This window comes from Bufo bufo, chromosome 2, assembly GCF_905171765.1.
Source record: "Bufo bufo chromosome 2, aBufBuf1.1, whole genome shotgun sequence".
NCBI classification, from domain to species: Eukaryota; Metazoa; Chordata; class Amphibia; order Anura; family Bufonidae; genus Bufo; species Bufo bufo.
The window spans coordinates 4,128,545-4,145,349 of record NC_053390.1 but is presented as its reverse complement, the minus strand read 5'-3'; the positions used below and the strand labels follow the sequence as shown (position 1 = coordinate 4,145,349).

The 16,805-nt window shown below is 43.6% G+C and overlaps 1 protein-coding gene across 1 annotated transcript in view; it reads left to right on the top strand.

The window, feature by feature from the left end:
* Positions 1 to 15,997, top strand: part of LOC120991958 (receptor-type tyrosine-protein phosphatase kappa-like) — a 307,712-nt gene extending 291,715 nt beyond the window's left edge. The window contains exon 32 of the mRNA XM_040420706.1: positions 15,318 to 15,997. Coding sequence (XP_040276640.1) covers positions 15,318 to 15,392 — 75 coding nt within the window. The 3' untranslated portion in view covers positions 15,393 to 15,997. The remainder of the gene's footprint in view (positions 1 to 15,317) is intronic.
* Positions 15,998 to 16,805: the final 808 nt, after the last annotated feature.

Here is a 16,805-nt window from a genome sequence, read left to right as displayed (position 1 = left end):
GAGATGTAGTGCAGGTGCTATACTACTGGAGAAAAGCACTTTACAAACGTTATACAGGAGGGATAGTGCAGGTTCTATACTACTGGAGAAAAGCACTTTACACACGTTATACAGGAGATGTAGTGCAGGTTCTATACTACTGGAGAAAAGCACTTTACACACGTTATACAGGAGGTGTAGTGCAGGTGCTATACTACTGGAGAAAAGCGCTTTACAAACCTTATACAGGAGGTGTAGTGCAGGTGCTATACTACTGGAGAAAAGCGCTTTACACACGTTATACAGGAGGTGTAGTGCAGGTTCTATACTACTGGAGAAAAGCACTTTACAAACGTTATACAGGAGGTGTAGTGCAGGTGCTATACTACTGGAGAAAAGCGCTTTACACACGTTATACAGGAGATGTAGTGCAGGTTCTATACTACTGGAGAAAAGCCCTTTACAAACCTTATACAGGAGGTGTAGTGCAGGTGCTATACTACTGGAGAAAAGCACTTTACACACGTTATACAGGAGGTATAGTGCAGGTGCTATACTACTGGAGAAAAGCACTTTACAAACGTTATACAGGAGGTGTAGTGCAGGTGCTATACTACTGGAGAAAAGCGCTTTACAAACGTTATACAGGAGGGATAGTGCAGGTGCTATACTACTGGAGAAAAGCGCTTTACAAACCTTATACAGGAGGTGTAGTGCAGGTGCTATACTACTGGAGAAAAGCGCTTTACACACGTTATACAGGAGGTGTAGTGCAGGTGCTATACTACTGGAGAAAAGCGCTTTACACACGTTATACAGGAGGGATAGTGCAGGTGCTATACTACTGGAGAAAAGCACTTTACAAACCTTATACAGGAGGTGTAGTGCAGGTTCTATACTACTGGAGAAAAGCGCTTTACAAACGTTATACAGGAGATGTAGTGCAGGTGCTATACTACTGGAGAAAAGTGCTTTACACACGTTATACAGGAGGGATAGTGCAGGTACTATACTACTGGAGAAAAGCGCTTTACAAACCTTATACAGGAGGTGTAGTGCAGGTGCTATACTACTGGAGAAAAGCACTTTACACACGTTATACAGGAGGGATAGTGCAGGTGCTATACTACTGGAGAAAAGCACTTTACAAACGTTATACAGGAGGGATAGTGCAGGTGCTATACTACTGGAGAAAAGCACTTTACAAACCTTATACAGGAGGGGTAGTGCAGGTGCTATACTACTGGAGAAAAGCGCTTTACAAACCTTATACAGGAGGTATAGTGCAGGTGCTATACTACTGGAGAAAAGCACTTTACACACGTTATACAGGAGATGTAGTGCAGGTGCTATACTACTGGAGAAAAGCGCTTTACAAACGTTATACAGGAGATGTAGTGCAGGTGCTATACTACTGGAGAAAAGCACTTTACAAACGTTATACAGGAGGTGTAGTGCATGTGCTATACTACTGGAGAAAAGCACTTTACAAACGTTATACAGGAGGTGTAGTGCAGGTGCTATACTACTGGAGAAAAGTGCTTTACACACGTTATACAGGAGGGATAGTGCAGGTACTATACTACTGGAGAAAAGCGCTTTACAAACCTTATACAGGAGGTGTAGTGCAGGTGCTATACTACTGGAGAAAAGCACTTTACACACGTTATACAGGAGGGATAGTGCAGGTACTATACTACTGGAGAAAAGCGCTTTACAAACCTAATACAGGAGGTGTAGTGCAGGTGCTATACTACTGGAGAAAAGCGCTTTACAAACCTTATACAGGAGGTGTAGTGCAGGTGCTATACTACTGGAGAAAAGCACTTTACACACGTTATACAGGAGATGTAGTGCAGGTGCTATACTACTGGAGAAAAGCACTTTACAAACGTTATACAGGAGGGATAGTGCAGGTTCTATACTACTGGAGAAAAGCACTTTACACACGTTATACAGGAGATGTAGTGCAGGTTCTATACTACTGGAGAAAAGCACTTTACACACGTTATACAGGAGGTGTAGTGCAGGTGCTATACTACTGGAGAAAAGCGCTTTACAAACCTTATACAGGAGGTGTAGTGCAGGTGCTATACTACTGGAGAAAAGCGCTTTACACACGTTATACAGGAGGTGTAGTGCAGGTTCTATACTACTGGAGAAAAGCACTTTACAAACGTTATACAGGAGGTGTAGTGCAGGTGCTATACTACTGGAGAAAAGCGCTTTACACACGTTATACAGGAGATGTAGTGCAGGTTCTATACTACTGGAGAAAAGCCCTTTACAAACCTTATACAGGAGGTGTAGTGCAGGTGCTATACTACTGGAGAAAAGCACTTTACACACGTTATACAGGAGGTATAGTGCAGGTGCTATACTACTGGAGAAAAGCACTTTACAAACGTTATACAGGAGGTGTAGTGCAGGTGCTATACTACTGGAGAAAAGCGCTTTACAAACGTTATACAGGAGGGATAGTGCAGGTGCTATACTACTGGAGAAAAGCGCTTTACAAACCTTATACAGGAGGTGTAGTGCAGGTGCTATACTACTGGAGAAAAGCGCTTTACACACGTTATACAGGAGGTGTAGTGCAGGTGCTATACTACTGGAGAAAAGCGCTTTACACACGTTATACAGGAGGGATAGTGCAGGTGCTATACTACTGGAGAAAAGCACTTTACAAACCTTATACAGGAGGTGTAGTGCAGGTTCTATACTACTGGAGAAAAGCGCTTTACAAACGTTATACAGGAGATGTAGTGCAGGTGCTATACTACTGGAGAAAAGTGCTTTACACACGTTATACAGGAGGGATAGTGCAGGTACTATACTACTGGAGAAAAGCGCTTTACAAACCTTATACAGGAGGTGTAGTGCAGGTGCTATACTACTGGAGAAAAGCACTTTACACACGTTATACAGGAGGGATAGTGCAGGTGCTATACTACTGGAGAAAAGCACTTTACAAACGTTATACAGGAGGGATAGTGCAGGTGCTATACTACTGGAGAAAAGCACTTTACAAACCTTATACAGGAGGGGTAGTGCAGGTGCTATACTACTGGAGAAAAGCGCTTTACAAACCTTATACAGGAGGTATAGTGCAGGTGCTATACTACTGGAGAAAAGCACTTTACAAACGTTATACAGGAGATGTAGTGCAGGTGCTATACTACTGGAGAAAAGCGCTTTACAAACGTTATACAGGAGATGTAGTGCAGGTGCTATACTACTGGAGAAAAGCACTTTACAAACGTTATACAGGAGGTGTAGTGCATGTGCTATACTACTGGAGAAAAGCACTTTACAAACGTTATACAGGAGGTGTAGTGCAGGTGCTATACTACTGGAGAAAAGTGCTTTACAAACGTTATACAGGAGGTGTAGTGCAGGTACTATACTACTGGAGAAAAGCGCTTTACAAACCTTATACAGGAGGTGTAGTGCAGGTGCTATACTACTGGAGAAAAGCACTTTACAAACGTTATACAGGAGGTGTAGTGCAGGTACTATACTACTGGAGAAAAGCGCTTTACAAACGTTATACAGGAGGTGTAGTGCAGGTGCTATACTACTGGAGAAAAGCGCTTTACAAACGTTATACAGGAGGTGTAGTGCAGGTGCTATACTACTGGAGAAAAGCACTTTACAAACGTTATACAGGAGGGATAGTGCAGGTGCTATACTACTGGAGAAAAGCACTTTACAAACCTTATACAGGAGGGGTAGTGCAGGTGCTATACTACTGGAGAAAAGCGCTTTACAAACGTTATACAGGAGGTGTAGTGCAGGTGCTATACTACTGGAGAAAAGCACTTTACACACGTTATACAGGAGATGTAGTGCAGGTGCTATACTACTGGAGAAAAGTGCTTTACAAACGTTATACAGGAGGTGTAGTGCAGGTGCTATACTACTGGAGAAAAGCACTTTACAAACCTTATACAGGAGGTGTAGTGCAGGTTCTATACTACTGGAGAAAAGCACTTTACACACGTTATACAGGAGGTGTAGTGCAGGTGCTATACTACTGGAGAAAAGCGCTTTACAAACCTTATACAGGAGGTGTAGTGCAGGTGCTATACTACTGGAGAAAAGCGCTTTACACACGTTATACAGGAGGTGTAGTGCAGGTGCTATACTACTGGAGAAAAGCGCTTTACACACGTTATACAGGAGGTGTAGTGCAGGTGCTATACTACTGGAGAAAAGCGCTTTACAAACCTTATACAGGAGGTGTAGTGCAGGTGCTATACTACTGGAGAAAAGCACTTTACACACGTTATACAGGAGATGTAGTGCAGGTGCTATACTACTGGAGAAAAGGGCTTTACAAACGTTATACAGGAGGGATAGTGCAGGTGCTATACTACTGGAGAAAAGCGCTTTACAAACGTTATACAGGAGGGATAGTGCAGGTGCTATACTACTGGAGAAAAGGGCTTTACAAACGTTATACAGGAGGGATAGTGCAGGTGCTATACTACTGGAGAAAAGGGCTTTACAAACGTTATACAGGAGGGATAGTGCAGGTGCTATACTACTGGAGAAAAGCGCTTTACAAACGTTATACAGGAGGGATAGTGCAGGTGCTATACTACTGGAGAAAAGCGCTTTACAAACCTTATACAGGAGGTGTAGTGCAGGTGCTATACTACTGGAGAAAAGCGCTTTACACACGTTATACAGGAGGTGTAGTGCAGGTGCTATACTACTGGAGAAAAGCGCTTTACACACGTTATACAGGAGGTGTAGTGCAGGTGCTATACTACTGGAGAAAAGCGCTTTACAAACCTTATACAGGAGGTGTAGTGCAGGTGCTATACTACTGGAGAAAAGCACTTTACAAACGTTATACAGGAGATGTAGTGCAGGTGCTATACTACTGGAGAAAAGCACTTTACAAACGTTATACAGGAGGTGTAGTGCAGGTGCTATACTACTGGAGAAAAGCGCTTTACAAACGTTATACAGGAGGTGTAGTGCAGGTGCTATACTACTGGAGAAAAGCACTTTACAAACGTTATACAGAAGGTGTAGTGCAGGTGCTATACTACTGGAGAAAAGCGCTTTACAAACGTTATACAGGAGGTGTAGAGCAGGTGCTATACTACTGGAGAAAAGCCCTTTACAAACCTTATACAGGAGGTGTAGTGCAGGTACTATACTACTGGAGAAAAGCGCTTTACACACGTTATACAGGAGGTGTAGTGCAGGTGCTATACTACTGGAGAAAAGCACTTTACACACGTTATACAGGAGATGTAGTGCAGGTGCTATACTACTGGAGAAAAGGGCTTTACAAACGTTATACAGGAGGGATAGTGCAGGTGCTATACTACTGGAGAAAAGCACTTTACAAACCTTATACAGAAGGTGTAGTGCAGGTGCTATACTACTGGAGAAAAGCGCTTTACAAACGTTATACAGGAGGGATAGTGCAGGTGCTATACTACTGGAGAAAAGCGCTTTACAAACGTTATACAGGAGATGTAGTGCAGGTGCTATACTACTGGAGAAAAGCACTTTACACACGTTATACAGGAGGTGTAGTGCAGGTGCTATACTACTGGAGAAAAGCGCTTTACAAACGTTATACAGGAGGGATAGTGCAGGTGCTATACTACTGGAGAAAAGCGCTTTACAAACCTTATACAGGAGGTGTAGTGCAGGTGCTATACTACTGGAGAAAAGCGCTTTACACACGTTATACAGGAGGGATAGTGCAGGTGCTATACTACTGGAGAAAAGCACTTTACAAACCTTATACAGGAGGTGTAGTGCAGGTTCTATACTACTGGAGAAAAGCGCTTTACAAACGTTATACAGGAGATGTAGTGCAGGTGCTATACTACTGGAGAAAAGCACTTTACAAACGTTATACAGGAGGTGTAGTGCAGGTGCTATACTACTGGAGAAAAGTGCTTTACACACGTTATACAGGAGGGATAGTGCAGGTACTATACTACTGGAGAAAAGCGCTTTACAAACCTTATACAGGAGGTGTAGTGCAGGTGCTATACTACTGGAGAAAAGCACTTTACACACGTTATACAGGAGGGATAGTGCAGGTGCTATACTACTGGAGAAAAGCGCTTTACACACGTTATACAGGAGGTGTAGTGCAGGTGCTATACTACTGGAGAAAAGCACTTTACACACGTTATACAGGAGGGATAGTGCAGGTGCTATACTACTGGAGAAAAGCACTTTACAAACGTTATACAGGAGGGATAGTGCAGGTGCTATACTACTGGAGAAAAGCACTTTACAAACCTTATACAGGAGGGGTAGTGCAGGTGCTATACTACTGGAGAAAAGCGCTTTACAAACCTTATACAGGAGGTATAGTGCAGGTGCTATACTACTGGAGAAAAGCACTTTACACACGTTATACAGGAGATGTAGTGCAGGTGCTATACTACTGGAGAAAAGCGCTTTACAAACGTTATACAGGAGATGTAGTGCAGGTGCTATACTACTGGAGAAAAGCACTTTACAAACGTTATACAGGAGGTGTAGTGCATGTGCTATACTACTGGAGAAAAGCACTTTACAAACGTTATACAGGAGGTGTAGTGCAGGTGCTATACTACTGGAGAAAAGTGCTTTACACACGTTATACAGGAGGGATAGTGCAGGTACTATACTACTGGAGAAAAGCGCTTTACAAACCTAATACAGGAGGTGTAGTGCAGGTGCTATACTACTGGAGAAAAGCGCTTTACAAACGTTATACAGGAGGGATAGTGCAGGTGCTATACTACTGGAGAAAAGCACTTTACAAACGTTATACAGGAGGGATAGTGCAGGTGCTATACTACTGGAGAAAAGCACTTTACAAACCTTATACAGGAGGGGTAGTGCAGGTGCTATACTACTGGAGAAAAGCGCTTTACAAACCTTATACAGGAGGTATAGTGCAGGTGCTATACTACTGGAGAAAAGCACTTTACACACGTTATACAGGAGATGTAGTGCAGGTGCTATACTACTGGAGAAAAGTGCTTTACAAACGTTATACAGGAGGTGTAGTGCAGGTGCTATACTACTGGAGAAAAGCACTTTACAAACCTTATACAGGAGGTGTAGTGCAGGTTCTATACTACTGGAGAAAAGCACTTTACACACGTTATACAGGAGGTGTAGTGCAGGTGCTATACTACTGGAGAAAAGCGCTTTACAAACCTTATACAGGAGGTGTAGTGCAGGTGCTATACTACTGGAGAAAAGCGCTTTACACACGTTATACAGGAGGTGTAGTGCAGGTGCTATACTACTGGAGAAAAGCGCTTTACACACGTTATACAGGAGGTGTAGTGCAGGTGCTATACTACGGGAGAAAAGCGCTTTACAAACCTTATACAGGAGGTGTAGTGCAGGTGCTATACTACTGGAGAAAAGCACTTTACACACGTTATACAGGAGATGTAGTGCAGGTGCTATACTACTGGAGAAAAGGGCTTTACAAACGTTATACAGGAGGGATAGTGCAGGTGCTATACTACTGGAGAAAAGCGCTTTACAAACGTTATACAGGAGGGATAGTGCAGGTGCTATACTACTGGAGAAAAGGGCTTTACAAACGTTATACAGGAGGGATAGTGCAGGTGCTATACTACTGGAGAAAAGGGCTTTACAAACGTTATACAGGAGGGATAGTGCAGGTGCTATACTACTGGAGAAAAGCGCTTTACAAACGTTATACAGGAGGGATAGTGCAGGTGCTATACTACTGGAGAAAAGCGCTTTACAAACCTTATACAGGAGAAGTAGTGCAGGTGCTATACTACTGGAGAAAAGCGCTTTACACACGTTATACAGGAGGTGTAGTGCAGGTGCTATACTACTGGAGAAAAGCGCTTTACACACGTTATACAGGAGGTGTAGTGCAGGTGCTATACTACTGGAGAAAAGCGCTTTACAAACCTTATACAGGAGGTGTAGTGCAGGTGCTATACTACTGGAGAAAAGCACTTTACAAACGTTATACAGGAGATGTAGTGCAGGTGCTATACTACTGGAGAAAAGCACTTTACAAACGTTATACAGGAGGTGTAGTGCAGGTGCTATACTACTGGAGAAAAGCGCTTTACAAACGTTATACAGGAGGTGTAGTGCAGGTGCTATACTACTGGAGAAAAGCACTTTACAAACGTTATACAGGAGGTGTAGTGCAGGTGCTATACTACTGGAGAAAAGCGCTTTACAAACGTTATACAGGAGGTGTAGAGCAGGTGCTATACTACTGGAGAAAAGCCCTTTACAAACCTTATACAGGAGGTGTAGTGCAGGTACTATACTACTGGAGAAAAGCGCTTTACACACGTTATACAGGAGGTGTAGTGCAGGTGCTATACTACTGGAGAAAAGCACTTTACACACGTTATACAGGAGATGTAGTGCAGGTGCTATACTACTGGAGAAAAGGGCTTTACAAACGTTATACAGGAGGGATAGTGCAGGTGCTATACTACTGGAGAAAAGCACTTTACAAACCTTATACAGAAGGTGTAGTGCAGGTGCTATACTACTGGAGAAAAGCGCTTTACAAACGTTATACAGGAGGGATAGTGCAGGTGCTATACTACTGGAGAAAAGCGCTTTACAAACGTTATACAGGAGATGTAGTGCAGGTGCTATACTACTGGAGAAAAGCGCTTTACAAACGTTATACAGGAGATGTAGTGCAGGTGCTATACTACTGGAGAAAAGCACTTTACACACGTTATACAGGAGGTGTAGTGCAGGTGCTATACTACTGGAGAAAAGCGCTTTACAAACGTTATACAGGAGGGATAGTGCAGGTGCTATACTACTGGAGAAAAGCGCTTTACAAACGTTATACAGGAGGGATAGTGCAGGTGCTATACTACTGGAGAAAAGCGCTTTACAAACCTTATACAGGAGAAGTAGTGCAGGTGCTATACTACTGGAGAAAAGCGCTTTACACACGTTATACAGGAGGTGTAGTGCAGGTGCTATACTACTGGAGAAAAGCGCTTTACACACGTTATACAGGAGGTGTAGTGCAGGTGCTATACTACTGGAGAAAAGCGCTTTACAAACGTTATACAGGAGATGTAGTGCAGGTGCTATACTACTGGAGAAAAGCACTTTACAAACGTTATACAGGAGGTGTAGTGCATGTGCTATACTACTGGAGAAAAGCACTTTACAAACGTTATACAGGAGGTGTAGTGCAGGTGCTATACTACTGGAGAAAAGTGCTTTACACACGTTATACAGGAGGGATAGTGCAGGTACTATACTACTGGAGAAAAGCGCTTTACAAACCTAATACAGGAGGTGTAGTGCAGGTGCTATACTACTGGAGAAAAGCGCTTTACAAACGTTATACAGGAGGGATAGTGCAGGTGCTATACTACTGGAGAAAAGCACTTTACAAACGTTATACAGGAGGGATAGTGCAGGTGCTATACTACTGGAGAAAAGCACTTTACAAACCTTATACAGGAGGGGTAGTGCAGGTGCTATACTACTGGAGAAAAGCGCTTTACAAACCTTATACAGGAGGTATAGTGCAGGTGCTATACTACTGGAGAAAAGCACTTTACACACGTTATACAGGAGATGTAGTGCAGGTGCTATACTACTGGAGAAAAGTGCTTTACAAACGTTATACAGGAGGTGTAGTGCAGGTGCTATACTACTGGAGAAAAGCACTTTACAAACCTTATACAGGAGGTGTAGTGCAGGTTCTATACTACTGGAGAAAAGCACTTTACACACGTTATACAGGAGGTGTAGTGCAGGTGCTATACTACTGGAGAAAAGCGCTTTACAAACCTTATACAGGAGGTGTAGTGCAGGTGCTATACTACTGGAGAAAAGCGCTTTACACACGTTATACAGGAGGTGTAGTGCAGGTGCTATACTACTGGAGAAAAGCGCTTTACACACGTTATACAGGAGGTGTAGTGCAGGTGCTATACTACTGGAGAAAAGCGCTTTACAAACCTTATACAGGAGGTGTAGTGCAGGTGCTATACTACTGGAGAAAAGCACTTTACACACGTTATACAGGAGATGTAGTGCAGGTGCTATACTACTGGAGAAAAGGGCTTTACAAACGTTATACAGGAGGGATAGTGCAGGTGCTATACTACTGGAGAAAAGCGCTTTACAAACGTTATACAGGAGGGGTAGTGCAGGTGCTATACTACTGGAGAAAAGGGCTTTACAAACGTTATACAGGAGGGATAGTGCAGGTGCTATACTACTGGAGAAAAGGGCTTTACAAACGTTATACAGGAGGGATAGTGCAGGTGCTATACTACTGGAGAAAAGCGCTTTACAAACGTTATACAGGAGGGATAGTGCAGGTGCTATACTACTGGAGAAAAGCGCTTTACAAACCTTATACAGGAGAAGTAGTGCAGGTGCTATACTACTGGAGAAAAGCGCTTTACACACGTTATACAGGAGGTGTAGTGCAGGTGCTATACTACTGGAGAAAAGCTCTTTACAAACCTTATACAGGAGGTGTAGTGCAGGTGCTATACTACTGGAGAAAAGCGCTTTACACACGTTATACAGGAGGTGTAGTGCAGGTGCTATACTACTGGAGAAAAGCACTTTACAAACCTTATACAGGAGGTGTAGTGCAGGTGCTATACTACTGGAGAAAAGCACTTTACAAACGTTATACAGGAGATGTAGTGCAGGTGCTATACTACTGGAGAAAAGCACTTTACAAACGTTATACAGGAGGTGTAGTGCAGGTGCTATACTACTGGAGAAAAGCGCTTTACAAACGTTATACAGGAGGTGTAGTGCAGGTGCTATACTACTGGAGAAAAGCACTTTACAAACGTTATACAGGAGGTGTAGTGCAGGTGCTATACTACTGGAGAAAAGCGCTTTACAAACGTTATACAGGAGGTGTAGAGCAGGTGCTATACTACTGGAGAAAAGCCCTTTACAAACCTTATACAGGAGGTGTAGTGCAGGTTCTATACTACTGGAGAAAAGCCCTTTACAAATGTTATACAGGAGATGTAGTGCAGGTGCTATACTACTGGAGAAAAGGGCTTTACACACGTTATACAGGAGGTGTAGTGCAGGTGCTATACTACTGGAGAAAAGCGCTTTACACACGTTATACAGGAGGTGTAGTGCAGGTGCTATACTACTGGAGAAAAGCGCTTTACAAACCTTATACAGGAGGTGTAGTGCAGGTGCTATACTACTGGAGAAAAGGGCTTTACAAACGTTATACAGGAGATGTAGTGCAGGTGCTATACTACTGGAGAAAAGGGCTTTACAAACGTTATACAGGAGGGATAGTGCAGGTGCTATACTACTGGAGAAAAGCGCTTTACAAACGTTATACAGGAGGGATAGTGCAGGTGCTATACTACTGGAGAAAAGGGCTTTACAAACGTTATACAGGAGGGATAGTGCAGGTGCTATACTACTGGAGAAAAGCGCTTTACAAACGTTATACAGGAGGGATAGTGCAGGTGCTATACTACTGGAGAAAAGCGCTTTACAAACCTTATACAGGAGAAGTAGTGCAGGTGCTATACTACTGGAGAAAAGCGCTTTACACACGTTATACAGGAGGTGTAGTGCAGGTGCTATACTACTGGAGAAAAGCGCTTTACACACGTTATACAGGAGGTGTAGTGCAGGTGCTATACTACTGGAGAAAAGCGCTTTACAAACCTTATACAGGAGGTGTAGTGCAGGTGCTATACTACTGGAGAAAAGCACTTTACAAACGTTATACAGGAGATGTAGTGCAGGTGCTATACTACTGGAGAAAAGCACTTTACAAACGTTATACAGGAGGTGTAGTGCAGGTGCTATACTACTGGAGAAAAGCGCTTTACAAACGTTATACAGGAGGTGTAGTGCAGGTGCTATACTACTGGAGAAAAGCACTTTACAAACGTTATACAGGAGGTGTAGTGCAGGTGCTATACTACTGGAGAAAAGCGCTTTACAAACGTTATACAGGAGGTGTAGTGCAGGTGCTATACTACTGGAGAAAAGCCCTTTACAAACCTTATACAGGAGGTGTAGTGCAGGTACTATACTACTGGAGAAAAGCGCTTTACACACGTTATACAGGAGGTGTAGTGCAGGTGCTATACTACTGGAGAAAAGCGCTTTACAAACCTTATACAGGAGGTGTAGTGCAGGTGCTATACTACTGGAGAAAAGCACTTTACAAACGTTATACAGGAGATGTAGTGCAGGTGCTATACTACTGGAGAAAAGGGCTTTACAAACGTTATACAGGAGGGATAGTGCAGGTGCTATACTACTGGAGAAAAGCGCTTTACAAACGTTATACAGGAGGGATAGTGCAGGTGCTATACTACTGGAGAAAAGGGCTTTACAAACGTTATACAGGAGGGATAGTGCAGGTGCTATACTACTGGAGAAAAGGGCTTTACAAACGTTATACAGGAGGTGTAGTGCAGGTGCTATACTACTGGAGAAAAGCGCTTTACAAACGTTATACAGGAGGTGTAGTGCAGGTGCTATACTACTGGAGAAAAGCGCTTTACAAACGTTATACAGGAGATGTAGTGCAGGTGCTATACTACTGGAGAAAAGCGCTTTACAAACGTTATACAGGAGGTGTAGTGCAGGTGCTATACTACTGGAGAAAAGCGCTTTACAAACGTTATACAGGAGGTGTAGTGCAGGTGCTATACTACTGGAGAAAAGCGCTTTACAAACGTTATACAGGAGGTGTAGTGCAGGTGCTATACTACTGGAGAAAAGCACTTTACAAACGTTATACAGGAGATGTAGTGCAGGTGCTATACTACTGGAGAAAAGCACTTTACAAACGTTATACAGGAGGTGTAGTGCAGGTGCTATACTACTGGAGAAAAGCGCTTTACAAACGTTATACAGGAGGTGTAGTGCAGGTGCTATACTACTGGAGAAAAGCACTTTACAAACGTTATACAGGAGGTGTAGTGCAGGTGCTATACTACTGGAGAAAAGCGCTTTACAAACGTTATACAGGAGGTGTAGAGCAGGTGCTATACTACTGGAGAAAAGCCCTTTACAAACCTTATACAGGAGGTGTAGTGCAGGTACTATACTACTGGAGAAAAGCGCTTTACACACGTTATACAGGAGATGTAGTGCAGGTGCTATACTACTGGAGAAAAGCACTTTACAAACGTTATACAGGAGGTGTAGTGCAGGTGCTATACTACTGGAGAAAAGCGCTTTACAAACGTTATACAGGAGGTGTAGTGCAGGTGCTATACTACTGGAGAAAAGCACTTTACAAACGTTATACAGGAGGTGTAGTGCAGGTGCTATACTACTGGAGAAAAGCACTTTACACACGTTATACAGGAGATGTAGTGCAGGTGCTATACTACTGGAGAAAAGGGCTTTACAAACGTTATACAGGAGGGATAGTGCAGGTGCTATACTACTGGAGAAAAGCGCTTTACAAACGTTATACAGGAGGGATAGTGCAGGTGCTATACTACTGGAGAAAAGGGCTTTACAAACGTTATACAGGAGGGATAGTGCAGGTGCTATACTACTGGAGAAAAGGGCTTTACAAACGTTATACAGGAGGGATAGTGCAGGTGCTATACTACTGGAGAAAAGCGCTTTACAAACGTTATACAGGAGGGATAGTGCAGGTGCTATACTACTGGAGAAAAGCGCTTTACAAACCTTATACAGGAGAAGTAGTGCAGGTGCTATACTACTGGAGAAAAGCGCTTTACACACGTTATACAGGAGGTGTAGTGCAGGTGCTATACTACTGGAGAAAAGCACTTTACACACGTTATACAGGAGGTGTAGTGCAGGTGCTATACTACTGGAGAAAAGCGCTTTACAAACGTTATACAGGAGGTGTAGAGCAGGTGCTATACTACTGGAGAAAAGCCCTTTACAAACCTTATACAGGAGGTGTAGTGCAGGTACTATACTACTGGAGAAAAGCGCTTTACACACGTTATACAGGAGGTGTAGTGCAGGTGCTATACTACTGGAGAAAAGCGCTTTACAAACGTTATACAGGAGGGATAGTGCAGGTGCTATACTACTGGAGAAAAGCACTTTACAAACCTTATACAGAAGGTGTAGTGCAGGTGCTATACTACTGGAGAAAAGCGCTTTACAAACGTTATACAGGAGGGATAGTGCAGGTGCTATACTACTGGAGAAAAGCGCTTTACAAACGTTATACAGGAGATGTAGTGCAGGTGCTATACTACTGGAGAAAAGCACTTTACACACGTTATACAGGAGGTGTAGTGCAGGTGCTATACTACTGGAGAAAAGCGCTTTACAAACGTTATACAGGAGGGATAGTGCAGGTGCTATACTACTGGAGAAAAGCGCTTTACAAACCTTATACAGGAGAAGTAGTGCAGGTGCTATACTACTGGAGAAAAGCGCTTTACACACGTTATACAGGAGGTGTAGTGCAGGTGCTATACTACTGGAGAAAAGCGCTTTACACACGTTATACAGGAGGTGTAGTGCAGGTGCTATACTACTGGAGAAAAGCGCTTTACACACGTTATACAGGAGGTGTAGTGCAGGTGCTATACTACTGGAGAAAAGCGCTTTACACACGATATACAGGAGGTGTAGTGCAGGTGCTATACTACTGAAGAAAAGCGCTTTACAAATGTTTCGTTGTTGTTGTTGTAATGTCGCTGTCACCAGTGGCCAAACAATTGCGCTGAATATCACAGAGCAAATGTAACACAACAGATGTAGCAGAGGTTGTGTCACTGTCAGAAGAGGCCAAACAATTGCACGCGATTTAGCGCAGATTACGCAAATAATATATATGACAGCCAGATAAAACAATAGTCCTTAAAAGAACTTTTGGGTCTCTAACACCTTTCACCAGTAATCCCTGCCTAAAAAAATAAATAAACAGTTCCTGTCCCTTCTGCTGCAGCTCTCCATGACTAACACTGAACCAAACCATGTGTCATCGGGTGCTATATACAGGTCAAACCACTGGTAAAAGGAATACTCGACCTGTACACCCGGTGACTTGTTCTGGCCAGCCAATCACTGTAATGCCAGTAACCAACATGGCTACGGCATTACAGAGAGAGACAGTACTTACGTGCACGTTTATTGGCTGCGTAGGAGCCAACAGACGTGCGGAGAGGAGACTCGAGCATCGCGATGCTCGGCCGAACACCGCGATGCTCGAGTAAAAAAGTGTTCGGCCAAGCATGCTCGCCCAACACTAATAGGGATATATCACAAGATAATGCTGTTTATGGATCTCAGAGCTATAGATTTGGATGTGGGCAGCTCTCTCACGCCCTGTGACCTCTCGTTGGCAGGACCAGTATTCCTTCTGCTTTGCGATGGTTCGGAGCTACTTGGATTCATTTGAAACTTACGGAAACTTCAAGTAGCAGCGTCGTCTATGAGAGGTTCCTGGAGGAGATGCTCCATTCACTGACTGGTGACATGATGAGACCTTCACCATAGAATTCCTGTCATATGGACCAAATATCATCTTTATCATCATCACTCGCCCAGTGACCACCATGACCATGTACAATCACGAGGCGCCTGGGGCGAGGAACCGTACACTGGGGTCAGCACCGTCACCTTTGGTCCTGGAGGCAAAACTGAGCAGATAACACCAGCATGGACGCCCCGGATCTAAAGGGATTGAGAGTTCTCGAGGCATGGATGATGAGAGTGATATATTGTGTGTGATATAGGGAGATTAGATTGTGAGCTCCTGGGAACAGAGATTATGGGAGTGATACACTGTGTGTAATATATGGAGATTAGATTGTGAGTTGCTGGGGGCAGGGATGATGGGAGTGATGTATTGTGTGTTATAGGGAGATTAGATTGTAAGCTTCTGGGGGTAGGGATGATGGGAGTAATCATTGTGTGTTTATTTGTTTTCATAAACATTATATATTAAAGTATGAATAACACAGATTTTCCGGTTTCATCATTGTCTTGTGAGATGGGGAAACAGCTCTCATTGTCTGAACTCTGTGTGGATTAAATTAAATGACCTGGTGTCACGGATGGTGTACAGGAAACAAGACAATGCAATACAATTAATGACTTACTGGATCCACAACTAAGGAACAAAAGGGAGACCCCTGCATGAGACCTGCCACTCTCCCTAATTGCTCAGCCTTTGCGAACACCCCAAAGGTGGATGGGTGCATATCCACGTACCTCGGCTATCTAATACCTGAAGACCCTACAATAGTGAGGGGACACGACCACCGGCTCCCTACACTAGACATGGAGGGAGTCAGGGTCACCTTAAAATCCAGCAGACCAAAAATCACAAATAAAGGAACAGCACTTATCTTGCAGAGGTCTGGGAAACAGAAAACAGCATGCACACACACTCCAGGAAGTTGCATAAGCCGCAACCTAATGCATCATGGGGAGGAACTTAAAGGGAAGCAATCAGTCCAACTGCATGACAGCTGAGATAGACTAACGAGATGAGGAACTTAACCAAAACAAAGAAACTCAAGGAGGAGGATCTGGAAAGCTCCTGTCAGAGCTTCTCAGCAGTCTGGTTGTGACAGTACCCCTCCCTCTACGAGTGGACTCCGGACACTCAGGGCCCACCTTCTCAGGATGGGACCTATGGAAAGCCCTGATGAGACGAGTGGCCTTAATGTCCGTCACTGGGACCCACATCCTCTCCTCAGGACCATAACCCTCCCAATGAACGAGGTACTGGAGGGAACCGCGGACAAGACGAGAATCCACAATCCTAGAGACCTGAAATTCAAGATTTCCATCAACCATAATCGGAGGAGGAGGCAAAGGAGAGGGTA